Source organism: Ascaphus truei, chromosome 4, assembly GCF_040206685.1.
Source record: "Ascaphus truei isolate aAscTru1 chromosome 4, aAscTru1.hap1, whole genome shotgun sequence".
NCBI classification, from domain to species: Eukaryota; Metazoa; Chordata; class Amphibia; order Anura; family Ascaphidae; genus Ascaphus; species Ascaphus truei.
Genome location: NC_134486.1, coordinates 316,277,217 through 316,289,742, shown reverse-complemented (window position 1 = coordinate 316,289,742; position 12,526 = coordinate 316,277,217). Strand labels below are relative to the sequence as shown.

General features: G+C 43.6%; 1 protein-coding gene across 1 annotated transcript in view; it reads right to left on the bottom strand.

Annotated features, from left to right (window-relative positions):
• Positions 1-11,921, bottom strand: part of ME1 (malic enzyme 1) — a 352,953-nt gene extending 341,032 nt beyond the window's left edge. The window contains exons 1-2 of the mRNA XM_075597942.1: positions 11,862-11,921; positions 9,837-10,014 (exon numbers count right to left, since the gene is read on the bottom strand). Coding sequence (XP_075454057.1) covers positions 9,837-9,968 — 132 coding nt within the window. The 5' untranslated portion in view covers positions 9,969-10,014; positions 11,862-11,921. The remainder of the gene's footprint in view (positions 1-9,836; positions 10,015-11,861) is intronic.
• Positions 11,922-12,526: the final 605 nt, after the last annotated feature.

Below are 12,526 nucleotides of genomic sequence, written 5' to 3'. Positions count from 1 at the left end.
CCCAGGACATACTTGAAGACAAGAGGTAACGCTCAATGTAGCATTTCCTAGTAAAACATTTTATAAATAAATGTAAAAAACAAAATAAGGACGCCAATGACAACAAAATGTTTTTTTTTATCCCTCTAAGTGAAACTTCTCCTTTAAGTCAACTATTGGGGGCAATAACCATGAGATGATCCTAAGTGCGATTTTTTTAGGGTCACATAAATTCTTCAAAATAAGGTGTGTGTGTTTCTATATACTAGCTTTTGTGCCCGGCTTCGCCCGGGGAATGTAATATTGAATATATGTCCACGCCCCCTCCTGCCGGCACATCTCCCCGGGCCCCCCCCCGCCCCACGTGTGTGTGTGTGTCTGTGTATATGTGTGTGTGTCTGTCTGTGTGTGTGTGTCTCCCCCCGCTGCCGGCACATGTCCTGATCCAGGCAAGGACACGCCCCCTCCCATAGTAGTGACACCCTCCCCCCCGCTCCTGCTCTAACAGATTTGCTGGACAGCTGAGGGAAACTTGGAATGTCCATAATTTGGGAGGTGAGTCACATTAGAAGCTCAAAATAGTTGCGTTGACCTACAAATCCGCAGCAGAATGTACAATGAAAGTTTTGTTGTGCTACGTGGTGCCGTTTCTGAGATTTCGATGCTTCGGCCATACAAACAAACAAACAGATGGAATCCAACGTAGAATTATAGTAGATAATATTGACACGTCTTGTTTTGCTGCGTATTTGGATTTAATTTTGGGGAGCTTACTAGATAGTAACTGAATGGGCTAAAATAGACTCCTTCATTTCTAACCACCTTTAAGGTGGTGAATATTTAACAGTAAGCAGGCCCCATTATTGGCAGAGTTTGGCTTTTCATCTTATTATCCCTCACCACCTATACTGAGTCACTCTGAACATGAATATTTGGGTTTATTTATGAATACAACACTGATTCTGCGGGTCTCCCATGGCCATCTTGCTTGCCGGCGGCGCATGCAAGTCACCGCACCGCGATCTGAGGTCTGCAGTGAACTTTTTTCAGCGCGGGGGGGGGGGGGGGGGCGTGACCAAAATGGGTCGGGGGCGGCCATTGCACCCGGGGAGAGGGGTGGAGGAGGTTGTGGGTCGCAGGAGATGGAGAAGGGGGGGAGGGTCCGGGAGGAGAGTGGGTGATACAACGGGGCAGATTGATCGGCAAGTAAAGTGCTGTAAAGTCCCCCCCGTCCCCGTCCCCCCCGGGCTGTGCGAAACACACACAACACACACACATATATATACACACATACATATACACACTTCCCCCCTACCTTTTGGAGGTGAGGGAAGCTCTAGCCCCCAGTGCTGATGGGCTCACCAGCGCACCACGTGACGCGTCACAGCTAGGGATCACAATCCTTTTGCATCCCCTGGCTGCTGACGCATCACAGCGCGTAGTGAGCCTTGCAGTGAGGAGGGACTGGGGCCGGCTCGGGAGTACATCATGGGCAGGTGAGTGACGCGCTTGCAGCTGCGCGCACCGCCGACCGCAACAGGTCCTAAGCCTAAAGGATTCTCTGCAATTTTCAGGTCATTTGAAAATTGTACCAAATCCAGAAAATGTTCAAGGTTTCTGATCTTACAGAGGCGGCACATTTTATTTGAGTGCGGCTAGCTCCGCAAGCCTGGGGATGCCCCGGCATGCTAGCCGCACTCCCTCGGCGTGCCGCACGTCATCGACGCGCGGTCACGCGTCATCGGGTGCCTGCGCCCCCTGCACGCGCGTCCAGGGCTCCCCGAGGGAGCCCTGGTGTCCCGCGATGTGGGGGACGGCGGCAGGGGGTTCCGGGGGACCCGGCAGCGGGAGGGAGAAAGCCCCGATCGGAGGGCGCTCCTCCGCGGCTTCGGTGCGCGCCAGGCACATTCCGGCGCGCGCCTGGTTACTGCTGCGGCCGAGACAGGGCAAATGCTCAAATAAACTCGGCCGCAGCAGTATACACTATTAGAGAGGGTTGGGGTTCCTTACAATGCATGTGATCTCAGACTATTAGAGAGGGTTGCGGTCCCTTACAATGCATGTGATCGCAGACACGTTATTAAAGAGGGTTGCGGTCCCTTACAATGCATCTGATCTCAGATGTGCTATTAGGCCGTGATTATACCGAAAAACGCCAGCGGAATTGCATCTCGCGACGCCGCACGGGTTAAAAAATAAAATGCATAAATCCAATTACAGTAAACATACCTGTAGCGGCATGCGCGCCGCCTGGAGCTGCAGGGCGGGCGACTAGTGAGGAGACAGAGGAATTTGTTATTGGCAAGCGACGGTCACGTCACGTGAGGGCGAACCGCTCACGGCCACGTCTCCGCCCCCTTGTCTCCTCTCCTGTCTCCTCTACTTGTTCAGATGCCGCTCGGCGGCAGCATGAGGGTGACGTCCTGGATCGTGCTGCAGCCCGGCGGCATCTGGTATAATCAATGCCTTAGAGAGGGTTGGGGTTCCTCAGTATTTCACAATATAATTATAGGGTTCCTTAACCAAAAAAAAGATGGAAACCATTCCATTCCAGTCTATTCCTCATCCCATTAAGCAGGGTTGTGGTAGCAGTTGCTGCATCACTGGGAGGAGTGAAGGGGAAGTAGCTGTCACTGTGCTGATAAACAGCAATTGTTCTCAGGGCATGTTTAATACAGACCCGCGGTTTAAACAACACTGTGAACACATGATGATTGAGCAACTTCCCCCTCCTGTTAAATATGCTTCGTGTCAATTCCCTCTTTTAGTGAAGGATGCAGTGCATTGCAGAGCAATGTCTTGCACTCATGGGATGTTTCTGTTTCAAGCGCTGACTAATATCTTTATTTCTATGGTGAGAAAATATAACCCCCACTACAGGACTGCAGTGAAGTTACACTATCAGGAAAGCAAAACAGAATTAAGTGACCTCAAACCTACCCACAGTCAATAAAACCTGGTCAGACCATATGTTTCAATAGAGTTGGTTAAACTATCAGACACTATTTAGAAAACCATTCTTCTGAATTTCTCTCGCTGAAGATGTTATTGTATATATGTCCCTCTGTAATATATATGTATAATATATCAATATACTGGGATATTACTGTAGAATTGTTTATTTAAAGTATGCCAAAATTCAGCCAAAAACACATTACACAGCATAATGTGCTGTTTTCAATAAATTGAAGAAATACCCCCATTCTGATTAACTTTTCTCTGGGCAGATAGTATGCACTTATGCCCCTCTGCAACAGTAATGCAAAAAATCATCAAAAAACACATTATAGCAGCTTAAACAGTCACATGAAGTGGCGGAATGTGATTTTGGCTGATTTTTGCTATACTGTGAATGATAAATTCTACAGTAAAATCCCACCACATTGATCTATATCACAGAGAGGCGGGGTACATCCTATCTGCAGTTACAAATGTCCGCACAATGGGTTTCTAAATATGTCTAGTAGCTTGATTGACTCCATTGAAACATACTGTGCATGCAGCCACGAGTATTAGAACTCTTGCCTTGGAAATTCTGGGGCACTCTCACAGTAAATGCCTCAACATTGCTGTGAGATTCCTAATGGCCCATCGGAATAACACAGCGGGGGGGTCTCTGCAGTCCCATTCAGTTTGAATGGGACTGCAGATACCCCCACTGTGCTAATCCTATGTATCATTAAGAATCTCCCAGAAATGTTGAGGCAATTACTGTGAGACTGCCCCAGAATCTCCCAGAATTTCCCAGGTAAAGTGTTCTAATACTCGTGGCTGCATCTGATGACCATATTTTGGTGAAAATCAGATAACTTCCCTGCAGTACTGTGGGGAACAATTCTCCATTTAAGGAGCAAACTTTCCAAGCCACAGTGACACAGAACATCAGGGATAGGACCAGACAGTTCTGGTTGTAATATATTACACCCACAATCATTTTGTTTGTCCCCTTACAGGAAACAACCATGATTAGTATAAAGATACTATCAGATCTTGTCAATGGAAACAGGGGGTCAGATGGTCTATCATATTCTCTTGGCATTTTCTGATTTGGTTTATCGTATAATCCATGTTAACAAAGGGCCAAGGCATTGTAAAAATAATGCAAACATTTTTTCAAATACATCTCAACACAGAATTAGTGCAAAATAAAGGAACAAACACACTTTTATTTTATGGCAAAACAAGGGATACTAAAACAAGCGCTAGACCAATGTGCTAAACAGTGCAGTGCACTATAAAAGCTGCCCGGTGTTCTACTATGGGAACTATCTCAATAATTACCCAAAAACAACATAAAAATACAAATATAGAAATAAACCTGGCGCATGAAAAACACTTTTATTTTAGTGTCTGTCCTCCGGAAGCTATGCTAACACTTTGTTTCTCTGTTTTTATTTATTTATTGTAGCTCTGGATCCCAGTCAAACCTCCATCACACACTCCCCCAGACATGCCACGTCTCACTGACCTAAACCGGGCCTAGATTTACTAAATTTCGATACAGATGTTGCTGTGTGCTAATGGTCAAAAAAGAGTTATTTTAACCACTGTGTTTACTAAAAGTTTAATATTTAAATAATGCAATAATAACTCTCATTTAGTTGTAGTTATACTGTAAGTGTACTAAATTTTAAGCCAGGATTGCTAATTATTCATATGCAAGGATGTTAAATTTAACTACAGTATCGCAAATCAGCATGCAAATTAAGAATTAACGGCTAATTAGATTCACATGCTACTCACTAAACTCCGATACCTGGGGGTGATATTGCGCTACCACTAATAAAAATATTGCCAATTTGTATCACCTACCCCAGGCTGGCATTAGGCCAATCTTTAAAGTGACCAGACATTGCGGTTTTACCGGGACTTTGCAGTTTTTAGAGGTTTAGCCGCGCAAGCGCTGACGATCCATGAGTGAGCACCGGCTGCACGCATGTGAGAGCAGGTCGTGCATGCGTGAGCGAAAAATGACAGCGCATGCGCCAACCATCACTGACCACGTATGCACAAGCTCGCGCCAACCACGCATGCATGACAAAATATGGTCACCTTACCAATCTTGCCTGTGTACATAATGGCAACTAATGACCTAGGCAAAGTCAGACTAGTCAGCCTAGAATGGACGAAAAAAATACATATTACTAACAATGCTGAACCTATTCATATATTTACCCCTTAGAACCCCAAGTGGCAAGCTAGTCATTGTCAACCCATGACTAGGTGACCACTCGGACTACTAAAGGCTTAGAATTTGCTACACATACTGTAGATATTATGCCATTGTATGTTAACCCCTTTGGTGCCTGGGGTAAATAATTTTCTGCCATAGGTTTTTTAAAAGGCCCGTTACAAAAACCCTGTTATAAAAGGATGAGATCTCCAATGCCTTCAACCCCAAACTGAATAGCATCGTTACAGCTGATCAACACAGCTTTATATGAGTTAACGCTTTTTTTAAATATACAACTGAACATCGCAACCCGTCTTATGAATACGTAATTCTTAGTAAATACGGCAGAATTCCCCCCAAAAATATGTAGTAACAATGAAGGGAGAGAGTGGAATGTTCTTTTATTGGCCCAACAAGTAATTGCTACTTTCCAACAAGCTTTCCAACCTCTCGGGGTCCTTCATCAGCTATGGCAGAAATACAATATTATATACACAGTGTGTGTAAGAGGGATATCTGGTTACCATGGATGTAGACAGGAAGTGTGAAATAAGATAAGGTAGAAACAGGTAGCCTGGTGTAAAAATGAACAGCAGAGACACAAAAGGCTTTTCTTTATTGAAATGTAAAAGTGGCCTAGACAGTCAGGGGACATAAGTGGGGGAGTGGAATGGGAATATACTTTTTCTTACACACACACACACACACATTATATATATATGTGTGCTCATTTGCATGTCATTTCCCTGAATCCCTTGCTGCAGTGGAAGTGCTGTGTGCTGGGTGATAATGGGGAAAGGCGGGGTTGCAGACCTGCCTAAGACATGCAGATGAGCATACAGTTGTATTTACATTTACATATACATATATATATATATATATATATATATATTTATACACACACACACATACATATATACCCACTATAACTATGTAATGTCTGGTAATCTATATACAGTATGTTACCAGGGAATAGTGCATACAGAATGCATAAATTACACATATGCACTCACAAATACATACATATAAGGCACATACTGTATATACTATAAATATATTTGGGTTACCATATGACCGTATTTTGCCGGACATGTCCAGTTTTTTGATTGAAGGTAGCCGTCCTGGAGGAATTTGTAAATAACTAAAAATGTTCAGGGAACGCCGACCGTGCATGTGCGAATGAAAGTCGATCGCGCATGTTCGAGCGATGAGCGTTGACCGAGCATGCATGAAGGTATCTCACTTCCTGATAGCACAGATTCAAATCCCCTGAAGGAGTGAGATATCTTCACGAAACGCGTGAGGCAAACCAGCATCAGTCTGGGATTCCCCGACGGCCATTTTGGAAGTGACGTCATCTCTGAGGGGACGTGCTGAGGTGAGGGCGATCAGAGAGAGCGCAGGCACCCGAGAGAGATGCTGATATGCAGCACAGTGTGTGTGGCTGGATTTCAGAGGTTCACGATGTGGCTTAGGGTATACCTGAACGGATTTTATGTGTTTATGGTAGTAAGCACAAATGTGAGTGCATTTGTTCTTTATTCTATCCTTTTATATTCATGTGGAATAAACTATACATTATGAGAGTTGTCTCTATGAGCTCTTCTATTTATTTGTTGCTGGGACCTCATCTCATTCTTCATCTCCCACTACCTGCGGGCTGCAGATGTGTGGCTGTGCGGCGCGGCTGATTGTGCTTCCCTCCTCTACCTACACGTTCAACCTGGATTTCGTGTGGTCTCTATCGTAGGATTGAAGCTTTGCCGGGACCGCTGCTTTGGAGTTTTTTTCTTATCTGGTGCGCAACGTCCGGGCTCCACGCCATCCGCCTGCTGCCGCTTTAATTCGGCTGCCTACCACAGCTGTGTGGGAACGCCGGATAAGTATGAATTATCATGCCCCTCTGTTTATATTAATCGGGACGTATTTTTTCTGACCCAGGATTGGACTTGTGAGATTACAGTACCTTTTCAGTTACCTGGACTTATGTTCATATCATGCTCACGGCTTTGTTCATGGACTTTAGGACCTCATTAGTAGTATTGTCCAGCACTTCTTTTTGACCCATGCCTCTTCTAGTTCAGCATTACATCTGCAGTTTGTTCTGTTACATCTTTTGCTGCTGGGGCAGTTCTGTTACACCAAGTGCTTCACTCACAGTGTTGTATTTTAACTTTGCAGACCGGCTGGTCACGATTTTCAATGGAAACTGATTAGTTCCCATTGTCTGTCAAGATATTTTGTCTTATCATTTTCGCATTCACCTTGCTGGTTAATTGTGCATTTTGGTCACTTTATTTAGGGCTTTGTCCCTTTCATCCTGTAGCGAGTCATGTATTAGTCATTGTGTTTTTTTTACATCTTTAGGGGTTTTCTTGAGGTCCCCGCTTGATCTTAATCTGTCTTTTTACGTTATTCTTTGAATATTGGTTAAATAAATTCATTCATTTTACTTTTTGATCATTCAGAGTGCTTGTTGAGGGTTTTTCTTTCTGTGTTATGTATATATGTAACATGCATATATGGACTCCATGTAACAATGATTTTTCAGGCAAAAGGTGACATGGTGTGCTCATTTGCATGTCATTTCCCAGAATCCCTTGCTGCAATGGAAGCACTGTATGCTGGGGATAATGGTGAGGATAAGGATAAGGGTTGCAGACCTGCCTAAGTCATGGGAATGTGCTCACAAGTGATCTTTTTATTTGCTATATGCAATACGGTGAAGGTTTCTTGTTGCCTTTTTCACCCACCATAACTTAAAAAGTGATGGTAAACCCTACAGTCTTGAAAATGCAAAGCCAGCAGTACCCATTAATAATGAAACATGTCTGTGAATGGTTTCTCTGGCTTTGCATCTGATTCCCATGCTGTGCTTTAAAGCTTTGTTAACAGCGATCATTAGCTTAAATGGGCTCCATGTAACAATTGTTTTTCAGACAAAAGGTGACATATTGTGTGCTCATTTATACACACACACACACACATATAATTAAGTAATTAAATATATACACACTTACACATGCATACACAACACAAACAGTGTACATACAGTACACAGATATATTAATGTATGCACACTTTCACATGTACATACACATCTACAAGACTGCATACATACATATTTACATATATACACACTAAAAAACATACAATATATACACACCATGAAATACACACACATACACACACAAATAAGCTCAGAAACTACTACAAAAATGTGCAAATATAAGATCTCGTAAAGAGAACAATCAGTCTATTATAAACAAGTGTGTGTGTACAAATATACTGTACATATACACAAAAATACACAAGCACCTACATAAACACACACACCTCTGGATTCACAGACATATATACTGTACACACACAAATAAAGGCAAGTACACAATCTTGCATACCTATGCACAAAAGACTGGGACATGGAAGCAATGTGAGTGGAGAGAAAAGTACATACACTACCGACACGCTTTATTACTCTGCGGCCAGATCCGCAAGCCGGGAGATTTCCCGGCTTGCTAGTGGCCGCCCCTCGGCGTGCCGCGCGTCATAGACGCGCGGTCACGCGTCTTCGGGAGCGTGCGCCCCCTGCACGCGCGTCCAGGGGCTCCCCGAGGGAGCCCTGGTGTCCCGCGATCGCGGGACAGCGGCAGGGGGTTCCGGGGGACCCGGCGGACACGGCAGCGGTAGGGAGAGCGCCCCGATCGGAGGGCGCTCTTCCGCTGCTTCGGCGCGCGCCCGTCACCCTCCGGCGCGCGCCAGGATACTGCTGCGGCCAAGAACGGGCAAATGCTCGAATAAACTTGGCCGCAGCAGTACATGTACAGTAGCATGTGTGGGTAGCCGTGTTGGTCTTTTCTTCCATGTAGTAACAAAGGTGGTATGATACCTTTTATTAGACCAACATGTAGTTGAAATGTTACCCACCCTTCTTTGCAAAAACATTATTGCTAAATATTTTATATTTTGAATGCAGCAACATCGGCCTCTAGTAAATCTAGGCCTACTGTAAGTGCCACTGATTTTTAGCATCAGCGCTAAAATAGATTTCAGTGCAGTATGTCATTGATGGACGTTAGTACTTTTTCCATTGAAATAATTTTTGGTTTTGGTTTTACATCTAAATCTTTGTACGTTTTATATTTTTCTATTTGCCTTTAACTTACCAATGAAAAACCCTGATCATGATGAATATTTTCACCACCTTTCAGATACATTTCCCCCTTTTATCTCTTTGCAAAGTGCATATTATCACAGCCCAATGCTAGCTATATTATGTCATTTAATTTAAATTGTCTCAACAAAATGAAGTGTTCATACTGATCATATTTTATGCAACACGGACGATTTGACCTGCACTTTCCTCTCTGTCTTTAAAACTATGACATTCGGAGAGAGAATCTGCAGTTCAAGTGACCCGCACTTTGCGATTTACACGGAATTAGTTTTTATTATGTTAAAAAAGATCTGCCTCAAAACAAATAGAAAAAAAATTAAATTACCCATTTTCACGATTCAATACAAAAGACCGAAATAAACTGTCCCTTTTCTGTAAAGGTATAAACCCATATTTCAACGCACTTTGCCCCAGCAGATTAATTTGGGGGCATAATCATAACCACTATCGCCTGCATCAACAGGAGCCTGCAAAGCCAAAGCTCATTTCACCACCGGCACTCTATACCTTGTTAAGATGCGGGTCGCGGGTGATATCGTAGCCCCTCTTCCTCGTGTACAGGAAAGTCTGGCTGCCCTCCTGCTTCTCCGCTGGCTGCCCGCTCCGCTTCTGCTTCTCTACCTTCACCCGAGAAGACATGTCTGGGAATCGATCCGCCGACCAGCAACTTTAATTTCTTTTTCTTCTATCGTGGGAGATACGATAATTGAAAACAAAAAAAAATGGACGTTACTTGTTTTTTTTTTTTTTCCTCTTTTACTTTGCGCAGTTACAGTATTAGAACAGCATTAAATGGCTAGGAGTGTTCGGCTGGTGTCTGAGTGCAGGCAGGGCTGGAGCTGTGCGGATCAGCTGACAGGTCGTGTGTGTGACACTGGGGGACAGGAGGAGGGAAACGCTGAGTCACACAGAGAGCTATCTGCCAGCCCGGGCTTGCAGGGCTTCCCTTGCCTTTAATTGTCACTTGAATGCATGCAGCCTGTAACATTTTTACAATCCCCTGACTATATCACCATGTCATCACTTTTGCCTCAGAGAGCGAGTGTAAACTTAAAGGTACATTCACACGGCAAAAGTACAAATAGTTTTCCTGTTCTGCCCGTATAACTGTTGAATCCTGTGCTGTGATGGCACTCGGATGCAGAGAATCACTACTTTTTGTATTACCTATGTCTTCATATACTGCAACTGTCTCAGTTTTCTCGAAACACTACTACAAACCAAGGCTACTCAACTCAGTTTTTTGGAGGGGGATCCAAATAATTTGTGACTTTTTGTACAACCAAGTGCCACGTTATGTGAAGATGTCTTCTTTCTTGTTGTACATAGATAACGCATATCTGACGGTGAGCAAGGCTGCGCAATTCAAGTTATTGTGATTTCTTAAGACTGCAGTACAGTATGTAGGAGTGAGCAGTACTTTCACAAGCTGATATAGTTTGCTTCCTTAGTTTGTTTTATTTTAGTTTCAAACAGAAATATCAGGAACAATTTGCAAGAAAGAGGGCCATTATATTATAATATATAATATTATATTATAATGTAATTGTTGATATTTCGTTTGAAGTCATTATATTTAGGGGAAAAAACCTACTGTTTGTGCACACTAAAAACGTCTTTAAAGCAGCAAAACGTATGTGTGTTTTTGTGTTGCTGGTGTGTGTGCGTGCGTGCGTGCGTGTGTGTGTGTGTAGAGCTGCAGAGCGTGTGTTTGTGTGTACAGAGGGAGGCTGCAGTGTGAGTGTATTTATAGTGGGGGGACAGCTCTGTGTGTGCACGTGCGCGTGCGTGTTTAGAACTAGATATAGATAGCTGCAGTGTCAGTGTATATAGAGGTGCTTTAATGTATTTACAATTTTATTTTAATACAAAAATCTATATAAGTATACAAAAGTGTCTTATGTATGAAAAAACCCTACATTTATCCTTTAATAGTAATAATCCCCTCAGAACAGGGCATTACTGGCCAATAATGTCCGGGCTGGAAGAGTTGAAGGCCTGAGGCGAAGAAAACATAGACACTTTTGTAATCATATTGATTTTTTTTATCTGCATGATTGTCTACATTCTTATGCTTTTACTGCACGTGTTTATCAAAAGGAAATTGTACATACACACAGCTCCCTCTATATACACACACTCTGCAGCCCCCCTATACACACAAACACACTGCAGCCCCTCTCCCACTCTACACTACCAAAACACACAACACACACAGCAGCCCCCCCCTCCACACCCACAAACACACACTACAGCCTCCTGTAAACCCACAAAACTGCAGACACAACAACAAAACACTGTCCAGCCCTCCTCCACCACCCTCTACACCCACAGAACACACACTGAAGAAACACCCACTGCAGCCTCCCCCCCCCCTTCTACACCCACAAACACACTGCAGACACACACACTGCAGACACACACACACAAACAGACTCTGCTGCCCCCTCTACAACCACAATGCACATACACACCAACAAAACACTCTGCTACCCCCCACAAGACCCACAAAACAGGCACAGACACACAAACCTTTCTCCTTCCTCACTGTGATCTCACTCTGTGTATAGAAAAAGTCAAAGCTGATTGGCTGAAAAACTAGGCAGGGTGCCAAAAATTCAGGGCATACTGAATGGATAGAGCCTGAGTTTAAACTAATCAGAGAACAGTGATTTCAATAATGGCAGGAATATAACAACTTTAGCCCATAACTAAGTAATAATACTTGAAGAACAGGGCATTACTTTAACCCAGCCAGGGCATTATTGGCCAGTAATGCCCTGTTCTGAGGGGATTATTACTATTATAGGCTAAATGTAGACTTTTTTCATACATAATAGACACATTTATATACTTACATAATTTTTTTAAATTAAAATAAAATTGTAAATACATAAAAACACCTCTATATACACTCACATTGCAGCTATCTATATCCAGATCTATACACGTGCGCGCGTGTGCACACACACACAGCTGTTCCCCCACTATAAATACACTCACACTGCAGACTCCCTCTGTACACACACACTGCAGCTCTACACACACGCAGACACACTGCAGCTCTACACACACACACACACTCTACACACACATACACATACACCACACAACAGCTCTACACACACACCAGCTCTACACACACACTCACACAACAACTCTACACACACACACACACAACAACTCTACACACACAC